The sequence below is a fragment of the Phaeoacremonium minimum genome (genome assembly GCF_000392275.1).
Source record: "Phaeoacremonium minimum UCRPA7 unplaced genomic scaffold PA7_03_scaffold_293, whole genome shotgun sequence".
NCBI lineage: Eukaryota > Fungi > Ascomycota > Sordariomycetes > Togniniales > Togniniaceae > Phaeoacremonium > Phaeoacremonium minimum.
In genome coordinates, this window is record NW_006921198.1 from 13,135 (window position 1) to 37,449 (window position 24,315).

At 49.0% G+C, this 24,315-nt stretch overlaps 4 protein-coding genes across 4 annotated transcripts; 2 read left to right on the forward strand and 2 right to left on the reverse strand.

The window, feature by feature from the left end:
* Positions 1-5,994: 5,994 nt before the first annotated feature.
* UCRPA7_3899 (putative interferon-induced gtp-binding protein mx protein) lies at positions 5,995-7,509 on the reverse strand (the record flags this gene model as incomplete). Its single annotated transcript, XM_007916469.1, has 1 exon — positions 5,995-7,509. One exon carries the CDS (start codon positions 7,507-7,509, stop codon positions 5,995-5,997), a length of 1,515 nt encoding a protein of 504 aa, XP_007914660.1.
* A 6,403-nt stretch (positions 7,510-13,912) lies between these two features.
* Positions 13,913-16,199, forward strand: UCRPA7_3900 (putative iron-sulfur clusters transporter atm1 protein; the record flags this gene model as incomplete). Its single annotated transcript, XM_007916470.1, has 2 exons — positions 13,913-16,019; positions 16,087-16,199. The coding sequence occupies 2 exons, from the start codon at positions 13,913-13,915 to the stop codon at positions 16,197-16,199; spliced, it is 2,220 nt and encodes a 739-aa protein (XP_007914661.1).
* A 569-nt stretch (positions 16,200-16,768) lies between these two features.
* On the reverse strand, positions 16,769-17,754 carry UCRPA7_3901 (putative btb poz-like protein; the record flags this gene model as incomplete). Its single annotated transcript, XM_007916463.1, has 2 exons — positions 16,769-17,554; positions 17,725-17,754. 2 exons carry the CDS (start codon positions 17,752-17,754, stop codon positions 16,769-16,771), a joined length of 816 nt encoding a protein of 271 aa, XP_007914654.1.
* Positions 17,755-20,222: 2,468 nt separating this feature from the next.
* UCRPA7_3902 (putative dynamin family protein) lies at positions 20,223-22,214 on the forward strand (the record flags this gene model as incomplete). The annotated part of the gene is made up of 1 exon (XM_007916473.1): positions 20,223-22,214. The coding sequence occupies one exon, from the start codon at positions 20,223-20,225 to the stop codon at positions 22,212-22,214; it is 1,992 nt and encodes a 663-aa protein (XP_007914664.1).
* Positions 22,215-24,315: the final 2,101 nt, after the last annotated feature.

Here is a 24,315-nt window from a genome sequence, read left to right on the forward strand (position 1 = left end):
TCATCCATCGGTTATAAGATATTATGATAGTCTGCGTCTTTGGAAAACGTGTGAGCACTTTTGACAGAGACCACCCTGAAAATTGATTCCAGCTCATCTCGGAAATCCTCCATCACCATACTACACTCACGAAAAAGATACGTTTCCACCATTGCATTCGACTTGGCTTGACGCACACTTCTCATCAGCACGCGATCATCGCTGTTTCCTGTCCCACTCTTGCAACGCCGCTCCACACTCTTCACGATTGAAGTCATAAGGCCAGCCATGACTGCGATATATCTCGCGAGCTTCCTGTCGCAAGGTTAAACGTTAGTGAACAACTCCCGACTTAGGCATTTGTTACTTACATCCGTACTCGCATCGAAGTGGAACAAGACTCCATCGTCTACATTACCTGGATTACAGACCACTCTAGATTGAGGTACTTATTCTTCCATTCCTCGAAGAAATCCTCGATTGGTCGAGTGTGGTATGCACGCCAAGCATCCGCGCTATCTTGTGATGGCTCGGACCTTTCCGAATATGCCTGCTAAATGAAGTCTATGATCATGCCTAGGAAGTTGTAAGTGAACACACTATAGACAGAATCTGTCATAAAGCTTGCCAGTGTCGGTATCAAGTAATGTAATAGCAAGCTCCCATAACTGAATCCTGTGGTCAAGACAGCTATATGTGGCCGAATCTCGCCGGCTCCATACGGGACTAGGTTGCCATTGATCAATCCCCGATTCAATGCCCAGCGCGTGGTACGACCGTCATAACAGATGGCTGTGGTCATTGGAGCTATTTGATCGTTGCCTTGACCGTCATTTTGGATCACAAGGAGGCGTCGCAGAAGGTCGAGCACTGCTGCGTTCTTACCGGAGAGGGGCGAGATACTCATCTGTCAGATCTTGCCATCATTTTCAGGCAGATCGTGTATATTATAAAAGGAGAGCCGAGGAAGGGTTGCCAGAAGATAATAGAAGGAGCGAATTGCCGCTGTTGCTTTGTCACGAGATTAAGAGGAATTGAGCCGGCTCATCTTGAAGCTGTAACGCAGGGAAGTGTTCGTGACTTTGGTAGGCAAGTGGTAAGAGAGCTACAAATAAGGCGGTTGATAGGGCGGCAGAAACTGCAGGTCTGTGTCGCTGATGGTTGGATGTCGCTTCTCCAACCCTCCTGCAAATTCAACAACGGCACTACAAGGCTGCAGCGGCCAGCTCAGTGAAAAGCACTTTAGACCCAAACCTCCATGGTGCTACTACCGCCTAAGCATCTAATACTGCGACGGGAGCGGTCCAGATGGTCACTGGTAAAAAGGAGTGCAAGGGTACCAAAGACTATTTCTGCCTACCATCGCCTTATTCATTGAAACAGGTCCCGTCTGGAGCAACTTGCGACTCATTGGCAAAGAAAGTGTCGACTGACAACTTAACTATGACGACTGTTCAGTTTTTGTCCTGGAATTCCTCTATCAATGGACTTTGTGATGACATCTAGCCTGGGGGCTATTATTGTTCATCGGCACCAGGTGGCATCTGCATACCGCCACCTACAAATGTTTCTGCTAATGACACTGGTTATACTCGTGGTGGCAACGATGGAAGTGATGCTGGAGCTGGCACCGGGGCATCACCAAGTGGAGTTGGCAACAATGCCCTATCTCTTACACAGATATGGATCATAGGATGTTCGAATTACGACCAACCAGAAGCTGGCGAAGGCTGCGAGAAGTTCGCATCGAGCGATGGGATCACGGCTTCACAGCCGTACGCTTGGAATAGCATTCTAGGATCCAGCTCAAAATTCTTCTTACGGTATTACTATTGTATAGCAGGTCCAGCAACAGTACCAACATCAGCTACCAGCAACCAACACCGAGTCCCCACAGGCAGGCATAATACCAAAATGCAACTCATATGGACAAGCACAAAGTAAAGAATACTGCTCATTATTTGCGCAAGAGCACGGAATCAGCACAGCTAGTTGTATGCCTGGAAAAGTGCATTGGTGTATCTACTTGAAGAAAACCGTTTGGACTGCATGAGTGAAACTGACAACAAACAAATAATATACCAGATATCGTCTTTTCACAAGAAAATTTGAGAGTATTATCTGAAAATTCATATATTCCTCCACTGAGGTCGTGCTATCTTGGCGAGGTTTTGAAGCATTCCTCTTGTCATGGCTCTTCACAATTTAGGGCTCTCTAAGGCTCTGATAACTTCTTGAGCACCTCGAAATCCCGATCGAATAGCACCATCCATGTAACCCTTCCATTCATAAGCAGTCTCTGTGCCAACAAAGTGCGCTTTACCGTGTGTGGAGCGCAATGAATGCTCAAATTCGGACATCAATCCAGGTGGCGCCGCTGGGCAAGGACAGCCTTGTGCCCACTGATCTTTTGACCACTCGTGCTCCTCAATGCCAATAGGCGCTGGCACCACTACTCCCGAGCCCAGTGTCTTTTCCACATGCTCCACGACTGCTTTGAACCTTTCTGCTTGGGATAACTTTGATAATTGGCGCCCGAAATATCCAGCACAAAAGCAGGTCAATGAGAACTGGCCGGCTTCGTCAACGCTAGAGTCTCGAGACACGGCGACTGGACCACAGAAAGATTGTAGCATGCCACAGAGATCATGTTTGCGCCACCAAGGGCTGGCGTACCGGACAAGGACCTTGTTTATGTAACCCAGCTTGTTTCGTTGACTTAGCTCAAGTTTTGCTTGCGGAAGAGGCGGATTGAAAGTGATCTCCTTATATAGAGGAGTAGGCACAGACACAATCAATCGTTTGCAGAAGAAGTTACCTCTGGCAGAGATGACATGAACTCCTTGGCTTGTCTGTTCCACAACTCGGACTGGGGAGCTCAAGAGAACTGAATCCGGTTCAAGGAGACCGACTAAACCAAGAGATAAACTTTGAGTGCCTGGATTCTCGAAGTTAGACCTCGCTCTTTACCAATTCAGTGGAGTGTTCCGCACCTTTGACAAATCGTCGATACTGTCCTCCGCTCTTAAGATCTGACCTCATCTGCAGAAGTCCTCCCCCACTCTTACAATAGTTGAGGAAGAACAAGGCGCTCACTTCATTCGGCTCCATTCCAAGCATAGCTCTTGTCCAGACTCTCACAGATGCTAGAGCAGTCTCCCCTCCGCCTTCTGATCTCACCCACTCCTCAAATGTCATCTTATCCAGGTGACTGCCTGTCCGTGCCGAGTCATGGATATCAATTTCTTGGCATGTCCTTTCGGTCTTGTCGCGAATTGAAACCATGTTCTCCACTCCATTTACTTCTGACAGACCCTTAAAAATGTGTCAATCTTCATGTCTATTGATTATTGAACGAGTGCTAATTTCTCACCTGAGGGATGCCTCCATACTTGAATTGTGATACTGCACCATTTGGATCTTGCTGAACAACATTGCCTGTCGTATTCTGAACCACAGTTTTCAAGCCGAGGGCCTGGGCGAGACCGAATACCTCAGATTGGTTAGTATCATTAATCCAAGCCGCTCCAAGGTCGACAAATCTGCCATCATTACGGTCCACAGACCAGGTTTTCCCGCCCACTCGATCTCGAGCTTCAACCACGGCACCAGAATAACCGTTCTTTTGAACCTCATATGCTGCCTTTAAACCACTAAGCCCTGCGCCAACCACAACAACATCGACCTCCTTCGCCTCTTGCTGTGGAATAGCTGCATATGCTTCTACCTCAAAGATAAACTCCGGCCGTGCTAGCTTCGGTACTGGGACTAAGGTCGTGGCGGGACGGTGACCGTTTAGGAAAGCTAACAAAGGTTTCACATGTCGCCTATGGCTGGGATCGTAGTCAACGATGTAATAGACAAGTTTCATGACATCCTTGACAGAAGCTCCTGCAGCCTCAAGACACCGCTTCAAATTTGCAAAAGCGAGCTTAATCTGTTCCTCGGGGGCGGATGGCACGCCACCATTTTCATCAGCTCCGACTTGCCCAGCAGTAGTCACCATCCGAGATGGCTCAAGAGAACTCGCCACATGGGAAAACGTTGGACGAGAGTCCCAAAGCTTGTAGGGATCGATTGTGGCGACGCTGGACTTCATGTTTGTCAATATACTCTCATTTATACATGCAAGTACAGGCGAAATTCAAGACCGCAAGGAGCTATATATTTCAGAGAATGACATCGTTTGTCTACATAAAGACAAACAGCTCGCAGATTCTGGACTACACACAATCTGGCCAAGTTAGTTATAGCCACTTTTTTCCACCCAGTACCGCACTCTTGATCATCAGCAACGCATCGTCGGAACTTAGTACTATACTCTGCTGAGTTCCGAGTGCCGAAGGGATCGCCTATCTCTGACCCCACAAGTAGGGGTGGAGGATTCCGCGGTAAGGGGTGCGCTAGTTATTCCCCAGTCCTAGCACTCTGCATAGATGCCCCCCAGAAGCGCTGATCGGCCAAACATAGCGGCTGCGGAGGATGCTTCAAACATCATTCAAGTTCGGATCGGTCAGCCCGCATTCAGGGTACATGGCAACTTTGCAGTTTTCTTGTACGAAATCTACATTACTTTTACGATTTGTGTTGCTAAGACAGTTGAAGAATGTAGCCAATCATTCACCTCTTAGTTAGGCGTCGGCGTCACATAATTGGTGTAGGTCAATGATTTTGTACTGCACTTACTTAATAGTCTAGTCATTCTTACTATTCATGATTTAGTTAGTCTCTTAGGCTTTCTCCGCGTTCCTACTATTACTATGAAATGCAGAGGTGACACCTCGTTAGACCTACGCGACTCGAGAGAAGACACGGGAGGACAAATCAATCTCACCCTATGAAGGTGCAACGAACATCTACTCGCATCGAATGAGCTGCTGCGCTAACATCGATAATGCCAGTAAGACCAATGTTGCTGAGAGCGAGGTAAAATGCAACGAGGTGGGAAGACGTGGCAGTGCTATAGAAGCAGACGTGTCAAGGCTGGCTACTGTATTCACATCTATAACTTTCTCGATAGAAGGCAGCTAGCCATGTCAGGCAGCTATATTGGGCGGCCACAACAGGCACCGATTCAATCACATGATACCTGACATTTTCAGCACCTCGTCAAACCCCTCAATGTTCCAAAAAGACATATACATCAAATAAGTACGCTAGGTGTATAGCTATAGAAGATATTCATCTCGACCTTTCACACTCTTTAAGATAACTCTACATGATTTCTTAACACTTGCTTGCCAATACTATACCTCTCATACCTTCTCGATAGTTTGTCGACTAAACTAAATAAGCTTCTCAAAGCTTTAAAGCCGTCATTACTTAGCTGTCGTAGCCATATAAGACTTGACACCATATTATCATATTGTATCAATACTAATAGATTATAAACGTATATATTAGAATTTTCCTATTGCTCAGGATCCTGATCAGAGGAAGGCTCTTGAAAAATACCCTTAGGAAGCCTCTTAACTCTCCTGACCTTCCTAGAAGGTTTGAAGGAGGGTGCTGGGAAATCCCATTTCTCTTCCTGAGGGACCTGGGTATCTTCGACCTCCCACTCCTCATCTTTCGGTTTGACAGATGGCTCAAAATCTTCATCAAATGGAGGATCTGCTGCACCTTGATATTTCATCATAGGAGATGATTCCATAACAGAGGCAGCGATTGATGCTTCTTCTGAACTAGGCGCGACCGTACTAGGCCTACTCTCTAGAGTTCCTCGCGGGGTAGGATCCCATTCAGCAGGGCGATGGAATGGCCTTTGCCTTTGTAAGCCCTTAAGGCCGCGCAAACCCGCATCAAGGATCTTGTGCTTCTCTTCCAGGCGCTTTCTCTCGACAGAACATTTTCTAGTCTCACCTGCCAGCCGGGAGACATCCTCATTGCTCAGTGTCAAGACCTCGGTTGACCGAAAGAGTTTGGAGACCTTTGCAATGAGGCAGTCTTCGATGGCCAGCACGCTGACATCATCGATAAATCTATTCATTGCCACCTTGAAGCGTGACACTATGGTTAGCGTACAGCAACTTTGTTATCCAGGCGAGAACCTACCTTGTAATATGCCTCCATATAGTCGACCGCCATAAAGCTTCCGGAAAGTTCCATGTCTGTTTCAAGGCCATGTGCTAGATCTTCCACTAGCTGCACAGGATTGATATAGATCTTTTTGTCCTCGTCGTCAAATGGCTGCGAGCCAAACATAGTTCTAAGGAGCTGCTTGATATTCCGCTTGTACCGGGCATGCTGAATATTTTGAACATTGTTCGTGAGCTGCTGATTATACGTAATGGGGTGTTGCTTAGCTGAGGCAAGTAATTCTTTGACCTTGGCGTCCAGCCCGACTTTGAGCTGATCTATCTTTTCGTGGACGAACTTGCGCAGCTCAGCAGCGACATCACTGGCAGCAACGTGTTGAATCACAAGTTGAGTTGCGTGATGTGCAAAGTTCACAATATCTTCAACCAGTTGTTCTGTGATCTTCCGCCATGGCTCGGACTGCGCTACGAAGAGATCGCCAACAATGACCGGGTTGAAGAGGCCTTGGAGCTCGCGCCCCCTGCTGAACTTCAAATGAGATGCCACTTGCTCGACATATTGGGATCTAGAAATACGCGGCGATTCGCTCAATTCATTTTCATTCTCGCCTTCACTTTCTGAGTCGATGATTGTCTGGCTCTGTCCATTCAAGAGCATCTCCTGGCGAAATTCAAGCAGCCGGTTCTGCACGACGGCCCTGAGCTTCCTAGGATATCCGTTGCGCTCTTTCCTATCGCCAAAGAAACGGTCCATATACGCGCCGTCAATTGACTGCTCTGTGAGGGAAGTAAAACCTTCGCTCACGTGTAATAGATATTTCTGCTGTTGCTCACGTGTTTTCCGGACAGGACCAATCCGGTCCAGCTGTTCTGTACATTGACGAATGCCAGTCTCCACGTCCTGGACAAGACTTGGGAGCTGAGAAAGAATCTGATTCGTCAAGACTGAACTGAGTCTGTTCCTCAGAGCTTCCACGCCGCAGTGCAACGGGTCAACACTACTCCAAATGCCACTTGAGAAAAATCTCCTCTCAATATCGTCCCGTTGTGCCGAGGTCGAGCCTCGCTGCTCAAAGTTGCGGTTTCTTAGAACATGCCATCCGAGCCGGAGTTCGACTTCAGTGTTCTGGGCGAGGCGTACCCAGTAGCCCTCGGAATCAGAACCAACGTCTAGGGTATCAGGCTTTGTGATGAGCCCCATGGTTCGTAGCCCTTCTGGGTCGGCGTATTTAGCCATTGAGGTCACTTCCTGAAGAACATATTCGTTCTTAGCCGACACTACTGCTAGAATGATGCTTCTTGGTCGGGCCATATATTTCTCAACCATGCTACGTACTGTGGCGACATCGGCATCAGATTGCTCTTTGTTGCCTGCTCTGAATAGACCAGGGAGGTCTACCATGGTCAGGTGTGGCTGCTTCGGCCCAGTAACCTCAATGCGCAGGATATCATCATAAAACTTTCGCGGGACCGGGATATCCATTGCTTCCATTGCTTCCTTTGTCACTGCTTCGAGACCGTCTATATCTAAGTTGTTCTGTGGCTGCCAACTTTCAATTTTCTTTTTCCATTCGTCATATCGACCCTGGCCTGGCGTGATAAACACCTTTGTATTCGTCACATGGCCTCGGCGAAGAACTAGCTCTGTCGCGAAGCGTGTACAAAGGCCGTCTTTGGTGGGAAATTTCATACCAGAGATAGCCTCGAGAACGGAGCTTTTACCAGCAGCCTGGTCTCCACAAACTATGATTTCCGGTAGGTCAATATATCGACTGAAACCCTGTGCGCGGAGATTGTCAATTATGTCCAAAAGGTTTCGATGGTCTCCCACCGGAATGTCTGCTGCCATCATGTTTGCTAATGCGAGGGTTGATGCTTGAAAAGACCGTAGAAAATGATTGTTCAAATCTCCTCTTTTAACTTCCACTTCAAGTCAGCGCGTCTCAAACCTTGGGCGAGATGTGGAAGGCCTCCCGCATGTTTGGGCAGCAAGATATTGCGGGTCCTTCTATGTTGATTGGTTCTAGATGCTCTGAGCGTATATGTAATGCTTTCTTCGCTTCTTCATTGTGCAGCAATGATGCGTTGAATACTCGCGTCGTCAACCTTCGGGAGAAACATCATGGTAAGCTACTGTGCTCGAGGTTGCCACTTGAATATGAATTTTACAGCTAAGTCTTGCGGTTGAGTTCCTCGATTGACACTAGTAAAGCAAATGTGTCACGTAAACTCTCCAAGGCAGAAGTATCTAGCATGCTACATAACATGTGCATATGGCCCTTTTCTTGACGTTATTATCTCAACAACCTACGATAATCAAAGCCTTGATAGTACTCTCTAGTCTCCTTGACTAAATCTGCCATCTCCTTCAAAGACTAGCTGCTTTCCTGCTATGTGCCGCACCCAAACCTCTGTGGGAATAGTCGCCGTCACCGTCAGTGTTGGACCTACAGTTGAATCATTAGTTTTCGGCCGGCGGGGAGCCGCAAGCCCCGTCTTTAGCTCTCTCACGACCACTTTTTCGATGTGTTTACTAAAATTCCAAAAAAGTTTCTCTTCTACTCCACTAGGAATACCAACGTTGGATGGTGGCATCCATGAAGGATATATTTTTTGATGGCAAGCTGAAACCCGTATACGTAGCGGATGCCGAACTAGAAATTCGTGGCAAAGATAGCAGGCTTTCTTACTAGTGCCCATAAAGTGTAGCTGGGGCATCAACCCTGCGTTGCGCTCGTAGTAACCGAGAAGCTGCATTTCGGCATGGAGTGTAAGAGTCAAGTGGCATGCTTTGCGCAGTTTCGCATCGGCATCGTGTGTTTCCCAGCGCTTAGCCAACTCACACATTATAATCTCGCAGTCATCTTTTACTAGTCGCTTAAGTGCTTGATGGAGTGGCGTTTTAACCTGAGAAAGCGAAAAAGATTGTTGCGCCGGGGCTTCGACATCCTTGATGCAGATTTCAGCGAAGACCTCGGGCTGCTTCACAGCCAACTTGACCATGGATTTAGTCGCTCCCCAGTAGCGAGCAAGCTTGTAAAGAGGTGCCATCCAGGGTGGAGCCGGCGTCGGGTCGAAAGCAAGCAAAAGCTGCAATTGCTTTTGATAAGTCCATCTGGCCTGTGCTGCCCACTTAACAAGAGACAGTAATTGGGATGTCCCAGAAGAGCTTAAAGATATGGCTAAAAAAGGACATGTGTTGATCCAATGCGCAAATACCGGTCCCTTTAATTCTTCTTCTGTGGAAGCCCTACTAGACAACCTCGAAATTGCCAGCTGGAAAACCCGTCGGATTCCGCCATTGTCTAGCTTCTGCACAAGTGATAGAATGCGATCCTTGTCTAAATCAACTATCTCCTCGAGAATCTCAGTCTCGGCTTGCATTGAGAGTTCCTCTGTATTGAGCCAAGGTGAGTAATTCCGGTTTTATGATCTGACATCGGTCGATTTCATACCTCCATTGGCAACAGCGATCAGAATTTGTAGCACCCTCTTGAGTTTGGTGAGATCTTGCTGTAATAAGCCGTGATTGCGAGCCACGCGTAGAACAGTTCCAGATGACTGGTTCTGCTCCATACAGACGGCCGAGGCGGTCTCTCTGCCGAAGCGGGAAGTCGAGCAGATGAGTGCGAATGAGTCGAGGAATTTCTCCTTCAGCTGGTGACTCTTCAAAACATTATCATCAGGATGTTCTTCAAGGAGATTTCTTGTCGGTACACCGCGGACAGGGTCGATCAGGCTGAGTAAAACCGAGTGGACCACGAATGACCTCTGCGCCTGGCTACGTTTCCCCTTCGCCACTACCTTTTTTGCGGCCATTTGGTTATCGTTGTGTGAGACCATCACATAGTATGACAAAGCTAGAGAAGAAAGCTGATTTCTGTAAGAGCGCCGGCATTGACACAGCACATGGACTCAACTCTCAATATCGTTTGCTGATGTCATGGGAGGCAGGACACATCTGATTGGGCCACGTCATCTCGTGTTCCAACATGTCTTGTGCAGCCTAGCAGCCAATGGCATTGACGTCAGCCTCATCTTTGCCCAGCGATTAACAGAGACAAGCATGCATCCGACAGTCTGACAAGTTGTCTTTTTGTCTATTCCTTATTCCTATATTAGGTGCTGGGCAACTCAGCGCAAATAAGAGCATATTTTTTTGTCTTAGTTAGTTACGATTCAATTCATGTCATGGCTTTCTCTCATAGTCCAAGCTTCTTCTCTGTTGCAAATCACGACGATATGGTAGAAGGTTTGACTTCCGATATGAGTGTGGTAGTGCCTCAACCTGATATGTCGCCGCACAGAGTCGTTCCGAACTCGGAGGATGATAACACTATCAATCCAGCATTGCTATTGATTCAGCATGAAGACTTAGACGCCGCCTCGCCCATCCAGCGTATTTGAGATGTTGGCATGCTGTCATCACCCAACATAGGGACATTTGACGTTGGCCAGGCGGAACAAGTATCAGCTCAGCTTTATGAAGGCGATCGACCATGGAGAGGCTCAAGCGAGCATCCTTTGGAATCCACAGAATTTCCTCCACTCATAGCAACATCCAGAGCTCGCTCTAGCTGCACCTGGAAAGACTGCGAATATCGTGGATCCGATACTAATGACATGAAGTAAGTTCCTGTTCTTACCTGCCTTAAAGACATTTTGCTTACCATCTCTCAGATATCACACCTTAACCCACCGTCAGTGTCCCAAAGAGGACTGCACTTGGGCTAAGGCAAAGGATCAGAGCGAAAAAGACCGACATGTTTGGAGCAATCACAAGAAATGGGCCAAAGAAAGCGGGTATCCTCTTCAAAGTGCCGTGTGTGGCGAGTGTCATCAAACATTCTCGCGCAAGGACGGGTTGGTGCGTCACAAGAGGGAGATTCACGCTGCGCAAAAGCGAGTTAGACGATTGGGCGGCTGACGTATTGGCTCTGGGATATGGTGAATCATTGCCATGGTCTGCTCTCGTCTCAGGGGGTCAAACCTCAGGCTTGAGGTTCTTGTTGAAACGGCGGAAGGCCACTTTAGCTGCATCATTGTAAAAGACTTTATATCTTTAACTGAAGTCGGAGAGTTTCTATGTATACTGACTTCCAGATCTCATCTCTGAAAGATGCTTCCGGGTGTCTAAACAATGGTCGTGAATAAGGCAGCCAACCTCGAAATATTTGAAGAGAATGTATTTCTATTTCACGTGCTATCAACTATCTAGTGCTGCCATTCAGACGATACCGTCAATCTCTCGAGCGTCTTCTACCAAACTTTCATCATAGCTCGTTTTATATACACTGTCGACTAACTAAGACACTAGCTAACAGCCTATTATAGGATAGTATCTATAGTGTTGCTAGAGCCTGGGCTGCTAGAACTTGATCTATACGTTTAGAACAACTGTAGGCAGCAGAAGGGAAATTATGTATAGAGCTCCTCCTACAGTTCCAAAAACAGCTGCTTATCTGAAGGCGCTTTAGGAAGGAAGCCTATCTCTTCTCCTGGTTCTGTCGGATGAAAGCTTTGAAACTACTTAAAGATTATATTCTATCAAGCTAGAAACTTATTGGTAAACCTGTTTGTTAGGATAGGTGATAGCTTAGTCTGGTTAGGTAGATAACCAAGATCTCTTATGATTGTTGTATCAGTAGGTAAGAAATCAAATAGGTAGCGTTAGTCAGCTAAAAACTCTTTAAGGGAGGGTTGGTTGGAGCTGGCGGCCTACCCAAAGTGCCGCTACCATAATATCCTCTATTGATTCGAATACTGTTAGCTTATATACTCTTACTATATGTGGTCCTATCGATCGTCTTGACTTACAGCTAGTTATAGGTCTATAGAAGGGGTAGAATTAGCATGATATAGATTCTTTCTTATTATAAAATTCCTACCTAGCTATAATACTATCGCTTCAAAGTTTACTATATTTGGTAATATCATCAAATAGTCATCTGATAAAGCTTATATACTAGATATACTTTGAAAGGAGCTTAATAATAACTATTAAGAAATCCACTGAGCTATCACCAAGCTTACGGCAGCTTCGCTATAGATATGACGCTGGCGACGAGACGGGGCGGTATTCTAGAAATCGGCAACTCATCGATAGGGACGACTCCCGGCGAGTCAAAATCGGCAAGTCAGACATAAAAGCGCTGATGCATTCGATATTTATGATATCTGCCTTTGTTAGTCTGTTTCCCCTGGGAACATTGCTCCTTCGACTTGGCAATCCTGTTCGATGGTATCTCATTAATCAAGTGGTTGCCTTCGGACTAGCGTTTTCCGGAACAGTCATGGGGATCGTGACTAGTACTTTATATAACAGGGTAAGTAAAAATTGTAGGTATGCTGCAAGAAATCCGCTGACTTGCCTTAGTCAAAAAGTTTCAGCAATTCCCACCAGATCATCGGGCTCCTTATCTTTGTGCTCGTCGTTGCCCAGTATATGCTGGGCTATTTGCATCATCGTACTTTCAAGAAGACACAACAGACGACGAAGATGGCACCAGTGCAGTATGTCATTCTGTCTCAGGATCCAATTCCAATACCGTCACTGACTGTTGTCTTTGAGCAGTTCCTGGCTGGCAAGGACTGTTATTGTTCTTGGGATCATCACAGCCTTTACGTAAGCCATGCCATAGCCTTTGTCGACGGCGATGACATCTACTGACCTACTATCTGGACAGGGGGTTTCCATTCGCTCTTAGTCCGAAGACTGATGCAAACCTCGCCGTGCTGGTAGTCCTTATGCTGGTTCTATCTTACGGCCCATTCCTTGCCAGGAGGATCATTCACAAGCGCCCGGGTGGTGCTAATGCAGCTCCTGGAGATCCGGTCGGCCACAAAATGCAACCATGGCACCCGGGTGGCAGCCAGGCTGAGTTTTGGTTCTCGAAGTATTGTGGTAGGACAACATGATGAAGCCGCTTTGAGAGGCGCGCACGTTGATCCTAGCCATCATGGGTCTGAAAATGGTTCTACAGCCGTGGGATCTGTTCAATCCACTCGAGATTTCGTCTGAACGAGCGTCGTAGAAGAAAGGATCAAATAGTCCAGTCCCATCAACAATTGATCCGTCATTAGCTCTATCGGCCCTCGCGTGTTTCGTCACAGGCCAAGCCACAGAAGCACCTTATTTTGGGCAACCTTGATGTCCAACGCTCAATCACACAGAAGGAGAAGTCTCTGAATACGGAAGCCGCCGTGGCTTTAGGTCAATTATATTACAAGAAGACCAGCCCTACCCTGCATGCCCCCTTGAGCCATCATTATTAGCTGGAGAATATTCCCGACAAATCAGATGGTATAACCATCCTCTCAATAGGGGAATTTCCTTGACTGAAATTGCGCATGCTTCTGTGGACAGCAGGGAAAAGGGGGGGAGGGGAGCTGCTGATGTGGTGATACCTTGATGGTGCTGACAAAGTCAGGGGTGTTTGTTCTTTTATCTCCGATCCGTGGAGAATTGCATCATCGGCGAGCTTACCGTTGTTAGTGCTAGTACTGTAAGTTGAGGAAAGCTAAGGTAAGCTTCTGCCCGACCTCCCCGCCCCGCGCTTAACCCGACGGAGCTCTGCTCTGCTCTGCTCGGACTCTGACTGTGACTGTGCCGGCCGGAGCAGCTTGTCTCGATCGACATCGAGTGGATTATTACGTGATACCAGCAAAAAGCCCGCGTTTCACGCCTGCACACGACGCCTCTTCCTTTGCTGTCTTCTTATATCTTCTCTCCAAAGTCCGGCTGAGCTTCTCTTATAAGAGACATCTGGAGAGACACAGACACCGCCGAGTTTAGGTGTGACGTCTCAATTGCAACCGCCTCCGCCTCAGCTCTTCCTCTTTTGTCATCGCCGTCGCATGGGGAAGATGGACCCCCGCCATCCCCAGTCCTCGTGATGATCCCCCGAACCTTCCACCGCGCACCGCTGCTGTGCTCCTGCTCCTGCTCCTCCGCCTCCGCCTCCGCCTCCTCCTCTCCGGCGCGATGGACCAGAGCTCAGTACCGTAAGCCCTGGCTGCCGAAGAGCTCGAGCAGCCCAGTGCGCGTCTTCGCCACCTCGCATTCCTTCAGAGATCAATCGAAGAACCCCTCGATCCCCCCGCCGCACGCCGCCCCGAAGTCGACCATAGCCCAAGATGCGAAGTCCAAGGACGGGCCGCCCGCCGCGGCTAAGTCTCTCCTCACACCGAAGCCGGCGAGCGATCCTCTCGCCGCGATAGACAAATCGGCCCAGGAGCAGCGCAAGGCAGACTGGGCTATCATCAAAGAGATGTCCCACTACCTCTGGCCCAAGGGCAGCCCCGGCACAAAGCTTCGCGTCGGCTTGGCGGTGTCGCTCCTCATCGGAGCCAAGGTCCTGAACGTGCAGGTCCCTTTCTACTTCAAGAGCATCGTGGACGCCATGAACATCGACGTCGCCTCGGTCGGCGGCACAGCAACGACCGTCGCGGGCGCCATGATAATCGCATACGGCGCGACCAGGATAGGCGCGACCGTGTTCCAGGAGCTGAGAAACGCCGTCTTCGCCTCTGTCGCGCAGAAGGCGATCCGAAAAGTTGCTTGCGACGTCTTTGACCACCTGCTGCGTTTGGACCTGAGCTTCCACCTATCGAAGCAGACTGGCGGCTTGACGAGAGCCATTGACCGAGGAACCAAGGGCATCAGCTTCCTGCTGACGAGCATGGTCTTCCACGTCATTCCCACGGCCCTGGAGATCACTATGGTGTGTGGCATCTTGACATATCAATACGGAGGGTCGTTCGCAGCTATTACTGGCATCACAATGGCGGCGTACACAGCGTTTACCATCTGGACGACGGCGTGGAGGACAAAGTTCAGAAGGCAGACCAATGCCGCCGACAACAAGGCGTCGACGGTGGCGGTGGACTCGCTCATTAACTACGAGGCCGTCAAGTACTTCAATAATGAGAAGTTCGAGATTGCGCGGTACGACAAGGCCCTGCAGCAATACGAACGGAGCTCAATCAAGGTGGCGACCTCTCTCGCCTTTCTCAACAGCGGGCAGAACGTCATCTTCTCGACAGCGCTAACCGCAATGATGTATCTCGGCGCAAAGGGCATTGCAGACGGCAATCTGACGGTTGGTGATCTCGTCATGATCAATCAACTGGTCTTCCAGCTCTCAGTTCCGCTCAATTTCTTGGGCTCAGTATACCGAGAACTCCGCCAATCCCTCCTTGATATGGAGACCCTCTTTAACCTCCAGAAGGTCAATGTCACGATCAAAGAGCCACCTAACGCACAGGCTTTGACGTTGACAAAGGGCGGCGAGATCAAGTTTGACAATGTCACGTTTGGATATCACGCCGATCGCCCTATTCTCCGCAATCTAAACCTAACAATCCCTGCCGGCAAGAAGGTCGCAATTGTCGGTCCATCAGGGTGCGGCAAATCGACGCTTCTCCGCCTCCTATTCCGCTACTACGACGCGCAGTCCGGCAGCATCCTAATCGACGACCAGGACATTCGCCAAGTCACCCTCGACTCTCTACGAAAGTCAATCGGCGTCGTGCCCCAAGACACTCCGCTCTTTAACGACACAGTCGAGCACAATATCCGCTACGGCGATCTCGCCGCCCCCCACAATCGCGTCATCGCAGCCGCCAAACGCGCGCGCATCCACCACATCATCGAAGGCTGGAAGGACGGCTACCAGACCAAGGTCGGCGAGCGAGGGCTGATGATCTCGGGCGGTGAGAAGCAGCGGCTCGCCGTCAGCCGGCTGCTGCTCAAGGACCCGCCGCTGCTGTTCTTTGACGAGGCGACGAGCGCGCTGGACACGCACACGGAGCAGGCGCTTATGCAGAACATCAACAGCATCCTGCGCGAGAAGGCGCGTACCAGCGTCTTTGTGGCGCACCGCCTGCGCACCATCTACGACTCGGACCTGATCATCGTGCTCAAGGAGGGCAGCGTCGCCGAGATGGGCACGCATAAGGAGCTGATTGATAGGGGCGGTCTGTACTCGGAGCTTTGGAGTGGTAAGTGACATGCTGACTCATTGTATCTTCCATTTCGTTTTGCTCAATGCTGACATTTGACGGGCAGTGCAAGAAACACTCTTCCAAGACCACGGTACTGCGGAGCGAGAAGTTATTATTGATGATGTGGATGATGGGCATGTCGAGCAGGTGAAGGACGGCAAGCAGCATCGGCGATAGACGTTTAGTGCCCACGCCAGCGTGTCATGTATCTACTATATAGACTTGATTCTTCTCGAATTAAGACCCATATCTAGGTGTGCGGCTCCTTTATCCACACTTTCTATCACCTCAGCCATACATGTCTTGATGCATGAAGCCATCTAAAAAGTCACAGGGTAAAGCTGGGCTTTTCCTTGTTTTGACAGTATTTTGTCTCTTTAGCAGCACGCTGCAATTTGCCATAGACATCATCGACATCATCGCCTACATAGTCTTAATTTCATTTTGGTTCCACAAAGCAATCCGCTGTATAACTACACAGCATGCATTGTTAGGCCAGTTAAGAGTCGTCACCTTTAGCACAGATCTTCGAACGCTACACAGTGGCTAGTATAGGATATCGGTGTAAGAAAAGCACTGGTATGGGAAGACATCTGTTCTGATTCTATCGAATGAGGCTGAATTGCGCGCTTGAGAGGAAGTAGTAACTAAGTCAAACATTGACTACTAGAAGTGTCAGGATGAAGAAAAAACACGGCAATACAATTCTATCAATACAGGAATATGTCTAGAGTCCACGCTATCGGCTACATCTGGGTAAGAGCAACCATCTTCTCAAGGACACCAACAGCAAACCCGGAATGTCTCTCCATGACTGGCTTCATTCTGGCCCGGACATCTGAGTCGACATGGTACTGGCAGACCACCAGCTCGCAGACGAAGATTTGGAGGGGATCATTCGGCATCGTGGACGCGAATAGCTCATCGACCACAGCTGGGAAGTCGGCATATGTCAGCCAGAAATTCTCTACAGTCCGCACAAAGCGCTCCTTGGCCAAAAGCTTGAGTGCTGGAACGTCGTACTTGTCGGCCATGACGTAAACCCGGAGCGATACGATGATGCTCGTGACTGGGTATTCCATTTGATAGTTCCCGATCCAAGGAGGGAGCTTGTCCTTATTCAATGTCTCATCCTTCAGCAAGTCTGGGTCGTATAATTCGTCGGGGTCTGTGTAGTCCGACGCCTCTGAGTGGTATTCCAGAGGTTCTTGATCAATGTCTTGTTCGCCCATATTTGCACCCTGGCTGTCTGGCGTATAATCTCCATCTCCCTCCTCGTCGTCTTCATCGTCGCCCTCATCGTCGCCTTGGCGGGTTGTTGTAATGGGGGCTTCTAGGTTGATGTATTGATCGGGACCCAGCGTTTCTTCGAGCCTCTCTGAAACCACTCCAAGGCTCATCATGGCCTCCTTTGACGGCAAACCATGGAAATACTCTCCATCGGAGTAATTACCGGCATAGAGAAACTGGAAGAAGCGGTCCACGATGTCGGGGTCGTCTTCAGGGAGGTCGATAGTATGCTCAATCCCCTCCTGGACATATTGTCAGCTCATGTCTCTTTGGGGTGTGAGGTCTAACGGCCAGCCAACCTTGAAGCCGCTACTGCACGCTTTATCAAAGAAAGGTGACTGCGAGCACACTATAGCTTTGTGCACTTGAAACCGCCGGCCGTTGCAGGTTACTGTGAGATCCGACAGCTTACCGCTCTCGTATAATGGCCATAAGGCTCCATAGATCATGGACGTCGCAACGAAATTCATATTACCGCCACCATTATGGAGCGCGGTCCTAAGCGTCCCTTCGCGAGTGTGGGATCTCGACTTCCACGCTTCATAGGGTTTTCTCTTTCCCTGAGCATTCATTTCGGCTGACGATCTACCTTGGCAGAGACGGAGCGACTGTGCCTTGAGGCATCATTATCGGAGCCTGAGATATGTCCTGCATCTGTGATGCCTCACGCGTCACAGTCACGCGCGTGTGTGTGGCCGCGTTGCCGGGCACCTGATAGATAGACCGGAGATCACGGGCTTTCCTGCGGCTCCTGCTTCATAGCTTAGTAGATCTCCATCGATCCTAATACTACCATTTTTGGCACCTCATATGAGTTCCCACAGTGTGAGGATAAGGGATACCTCGGATTAGCAGATTCAGGCTCCCAACAAGCGCCACAGGCAACAGACAAAAGCACACCCACCGCACAGGGTAAAGCAGTCGCAGCACCGACCCAATCTGCGAGGAGGGAATCGGACGAGGGTAAGATTCTGGCTGCATTTTATTCTGTATTATCTGGCATTGAACTTGTGACAACTAGCTGCAGGGGAAGGTTCGGTATCTCATTGTACTAGCAGCATTTTGTCTCTTCAGTAGCATATTACAACTTGCCACAGGCATTATTCAGATTTAAGAGGCTCGATTAGATAGCTTGAAAGGAACCAGAGTCTTACGGGGACTGATTTAAGAATAGTAACAGAAACAAAAGAGAATTCTACAAGGCTGGCCCATGATCAGATCTGAGTGGCTCGATGAGCGGCTGAAGATTTCATACCCCGCCTTGGACGCCTCTGTCACCTATGTTTCTTTTCATCACAACACCTCCTTATCATGACAAGAATATCAGTCCTCAACAATGAACGTTGTTAGAGTTCTTAACGCTGAGGGCTAGTTAAAAGCAAAAATTGGGAATAACTACTCGATCAACTTTCACAATTACCCTGATTCGAGCTTGAAGCGCTGCCTTGCCGACCTCCTCCTCACCGGCCCCCGCGACGACAAGGCGCGGATCGAGCAAACCAAGGGTAGACTGCTCAAAGAATCGTACAAGTGGATCCCCCATAACACAGAGTTTCAACAGTGGCAAGACGGAGATGAGAGTAAACTGCTATGGATTAAAGGTGATCCCGGTAAGGGGAAGACGATGCTATTGTGCGGGATCCTGAGCGAGCTTTGGTCGTCTTCATTGCTGTATGGCGACGCTGGTAAAGACGAACCTCCTTCGAGCGACAATGATGCTAGCAGTTCGCCATTTCAGCCATTAATCCGCTCTATTTTGGCATTTTTCTTCTGCCAAGCCACCGACTCGCGACTAAACACAGCTGTGGGATTCTGCGAGGCCTTTTATTCCTGATGTTATGCCAGAAGCCTTGTCTTTTCGAGCACATTCAAGATCGATATGACTACGGAGGCCAAAGGTTCTCTGAGGGTCCAAATGCATTCTTCGGGTTGTCGCAAGTGTTTCAGACAATGCTACATGATCCTCGTGCAAGCGGTACTTGTCTAGTCATTGACGCATTAGACGAATGTGAGACAGGGCTACCAAAGCTCCTTCATCTCAACTCTCAGGAAGCATCCCAGACTTCTGGTGCTAAATGAATTATATCCAGTCGCTTCACACAAGAAATAGAACAGAATCTCTCTGTAAGTAATTCCAGGATGAATCTAAGTCTTGAGCTCAACGCAAAACACATATTTCATGTGGTCGACATCTACATTGATGATAAAACATCGTTACTTCCATCTCTGAGATCTGATGAGACTCTTCAGGGTGAACTGCTGGGGACAGTGAACGATTCCTACCATCCGTCTGTCATCTGCCTGGCAGCTGGTTGACAACTGCGAAGCACAGGCCGCCTGTTCATGGAGATTGTGATGCATCCGAAATCCGCGGCCGTACAATTGCGTGACCAATAGCCGCTGAAACGTACACTAGCAAGCGCCAAGGGGTGCAATCCGATTCGACGAGCTTGCTGGTGAGGGCAAGATCTGCAGAAAGCAGCAAGGACATCTTGGAGGCCGACACAGCCTCCGGTTAAGGCCTGGTAATGGGCTGGAATGCGTTCACTAGTATTTTGACCCCTGAAAATGTGCCTTATGGTAAGAAAGGCCTACTTCTTGTGACCAATGGCTGTCTGACTGCGGGATTGCCGGGTGTGGCAGTGCTGGGCTGTTGGTTCCAGATTGTATTCTCCTACCAATACCAACTTAGGCCACTAAAGTTTTACTTCATACAATATGCAGCCAGTGACGGCAAGGTACGTGAAGTATATAACTTGATTACAGTAACACTAAGGCGCGCTGCAACCTGGTAACTCTGTTCCCAAATTTCCACCAGCCTCGGACCTTTTTTTTCTGTATCACCCATCAGAAGTTTGTAGTGTCCATTCCATTACAGCACAGTAAGCCAAAACGGCCAAGTCTTTGCATATGGGAGACATGTCAGCGTCCGATATTGCACTTGATTCCGTGGGGCTGGACGAGCTCAACAGTCCGGAGGCAAAGGCTTTGCTCGACACAATCGACAGCCTCCGGGAGCTGCAGGTTGGTGAGATTGTTAATCTGCCACAAATCATCGTTGTTGGGGACCAATCTTCAGGCAAGAGCTCCGTCTTAGAAGCCATTTCCCGTGTCCGCTTCCCCACCAAGGGTGACGTTTGCACTAGGTTCGCCACGGAGTTGGTCCTGCGACGAAGCCCGGAGACCAAGATCGAGGTCAGAATTGACTGGGCGACTGGGGCTGGATCTGGCTCCTCTCAGCAGTTCCACCGAACCAGCTTTGACAAGGATGCTCTCCCCGAAATCATCAATGGAGCTACGGAGAAGATGGGAATCCGCGTCGGCAATTCAAAGGGCTTCTCTAAAGACATCCTTCATGTGGAGATAGCTGGCCCAGATATCTACCCCGTCACTCTTGTCGACTTGCCTGGCTTCTTTCATTCTGAGACTGCAGACCAGACTCGAGAAGACAAGCAGATCGTGAAGGAGCTCGCAGAGTCCTACATGAAGCAGCTGAAGAGTATTATTCTCGTTGTTGTCTCAGCCAATCAGAACCTTGCAAACCAAATGGTCGTTGATGAGGCCAAGGAATATGATCCTAACAGGGAGCGCACACTTGGCATCATCACGAAGCCTGACCTAACCGCACCGGGATCTCAGGATGAAAGGAAGTGTCTCCAGCTCATCAGAGGTCAAGAGAGCAAGCACAAGCTAAAGCTAGGGTGGCATGTTCTACGCAATCGACCGGAGGGCCAGGAAAAGACGACAGCAGACGACCGAGATGCAGAAGAAGAGAAGTTCTTCCAGTCTGGCGCATGGTCTAGCATCAATCCGATGAGCCGCGGCATCACACCCCTGCGGAGGAAGCTCAGCAAAGTGCTTCTGCAACATATCCAGAAGACACTTCCTGGTCTGATTGAGGAGATCGAGAGTAACCTCTCTGCCCGCCAGAGAGCCATTGAACAACTTGGAAAGCCCCGCTCGGAACCAGATGAGCTGCGAACGTATTTGCTAGAGATCGCGGAGCGGTTTCAGCGTCTTGCGCGTGATGGCATCGACGGGCGGTACGGCGACGAGTTCTTCGGCGACCTGTACAACAGTCAGGGAACGCGAAAGTTGCGTGCGTTACTCAGATCATTCAACCGTGCGTTCCACGCGACCCTGGTCTCCAAAGGAGTGGATCGTGAGATTGAGTGGGATGATGAAGAACGCTTTTCCTTTGATGACGGCGGCTTCGAGTGGATTCGGAACGGAGATGACCCGCCCGAACACCTAGAAGCATTTCTTGATCTCTTCAAAAACTTCCCAGACCCCACTGAGATATCTGAAACTGAGCTTTGCAAGGAGCTCGAGGACCTGGCGGCGGCAAATCAGGGGACTGAATATCCCGGTCTCCCCAATGGCAACCTGGGCTTCCAGCTTTTCAAGATGCAAGCCAAACCTTGGGGTGGCATTGCAGACTTTTACCTAGATCAAGTCGTCGACTTTGCCAAGGCGTTTGTAGAAGATTTGTTCATTCACATCATTGGAGCCGACAAACAGACCGCCAACGCTATCTTGGTGTTTTGTGTAGGCGGATTCTTTGAGGAGAGGCGAAAACTGCTGAAGGAAAAGCTACAAGAAATCCTCCGGCCATATGTATCTACATACGGTCCACCGCTTGACGCAGAGTTCCACGCAACCCTTTCGTCCAGGATTACTAGACGGGAGGCGGAACGTGTTGCAAGCTTGCTCGAGCAAAAGTTTCCCGCAGCTTTCACCGACAAACCTGGAAAGGGCCTTACATATGAAGCGGTCGAGGAGGCCATTAGCAGTGCGGGGGCGGCCAAGGCTAGCGAATTCGGTACGGAAAAGGTCATTGACATGGCAATGACACACTTTCAGGTACAGACAGCCGCCGGGGAAATGTTCGATGAAGACTGACAAGTGCTCTTAGATGTCCCTCAGAACATTTGCCGAGAATGTTGTGAATTTGGCTGTTGAGAATTGTCTTATTTCTGACCTCCAACAATTTTGACGCCGTCGACAGTAGCTCGAATGGACCAAGAACGACTGATTGAACTCGCCTCTGAGTCTGAGGACGTTCAAGCGGAGAGACTGGAACTTCAACATCAGGCCGATATCCTTAGAGAAGGGCTGAAAAAGTGTCAAAGGTCTCGCTTACACGAAAGAACTGGCAAGTTTACTCCATTCAACTACTAGGAACCGTCGACCGTTACTTCACGGATGGTTAACATATACCAATAGTCCTTCCTGGGTCGTTCTTGAATACTCCGCCTTCAACCTCGGGTAGGCACTCAAATTCAAGTAAGTCCTCATAACTATCTATCAAATACAGAAAATCATTATGTGTGAGTTTCAAAGACTAAATCATCGCCAGCACCCGGAACGCCTAACCGAGGGTCGTCTGTTCCGAAAGACCCGGCACATCCACCCTCCATCTTTGCAGGGCAATCTAGCTCAGTACAGCCTTCAGAACCTTCAGCACAAAGCGCCTTTGCAGCTTCTACGAGTAAAGGCGCAGCTTTCGCTAGCTCTACAGCTATGCAGCCATCGCAAGCTACGTCATCCCAAAGTGTTGGCCTGTCCGGCGGTTTTGGCCAGAGCCCCTCTTCGAGTCGCACCCCCAGCGACAGCTCAACTCTTACTGGCGCGCCGGGACAGACGCCAGGCTTCGGCCTATTTGGAAAACAGATTTCCAATACCAACGGCGGTGGTACTGGGCCCTCTCTCTTCAGCAACCCGCCTGCTCAAACCTCCTTGTTCAGTGGCTCCACCAGTGTCAACACGCAATTCCGCGGGTTCGGCTCTGGACGCTAAGGTCAAAGAGCCTCCACTGCACGAGTATTCTACAAGGTTAACTAGTTTGCTACATGTTCGTAGGATCACTACTCAGTTCCACTACGAAGCTCCGTAATAATATACGAGAACAATGTAAACATGATACATTCAACGCATCACGCTCCTACGGCCGTGGGAACGAATACCGCCATAGGTCAAATATTTGTGGGTGTCGGGTTTTCGGCCTTGGATTTGTTTAAATAGTGTGGATAAAGGGAATTGTGTTGTCTGATTTGTTGTAGTTGCACGACGGCCTTTTGCAGCTTGGGGAAGTTGCTACCATAAATTAGTCATATCCTACCATGTACGAGGTTTACAATAATTATCAACTATCCTGCGTCCGTGCCCACTACGGCGGTCATATAGTCGTCGTTAGTCATTGACTGCACCCATAAAGTTACCCATTCTAGTCCCCCGCATTGAAGACCTCTCGAATCAGCCAACCTAGGAGACCAAAAATCACCAGTTTCAGCTGCATCGGCCAAGATCTCGTGCAGACCTAGACTATTCAGCATGTCTATGAGGAAGATAGGTTTTGAAATTCGTTCGTGGTAGACCAAGCAGTGTCTTAATAAAGGAGAACAGGCAGGACTTGTTCCTATTAGTGCTAGGTTGCCCTTGATGTCAGTCCAGCACATTAAGAAAATGCACAAAAAAGCATCCAAAACCAACCACCCTATGCGTCTTCTCTAGGGACAGCTACGGAGCAAAGGTCAAGCAGAGTGGTAGCAACGACTAAGCATGAATAAAAGAAGAGTGGTTACATGGCTATCGAGAAGGTATACAAGCAACTTCCATTTTCATTAACAGGTTCCCGACGTCGAAACCCTCTCCAGTGGATTTGCCTCGCTTTTGTAGCATAGGTGCAATTGCCACGTCAACAATCTGTCCCGATCGCGGCATAACCGATCCTATCTCTACCTCCATGCAGGCTGGGTTGAAGAGTAACCGGCTTCCACAAGGCGGCAAAAGCCAGTCAATACGTGCCGTCAGCTTAGAGATCTCTTTGTCGAGAGCAATCGAGCTCTCGATTATGTTTCGGAGATTGACAAGGATAGCCTCATCTGAACCCCTTACAAAAATCTGGATTGCATCCAAAATTTGCTGAGACATGTTGGAATTAAACTTTTCAATGTGTTCTCGATCTTCTTTCCTATCAACCGATTTCAAGGATTCCGCGACG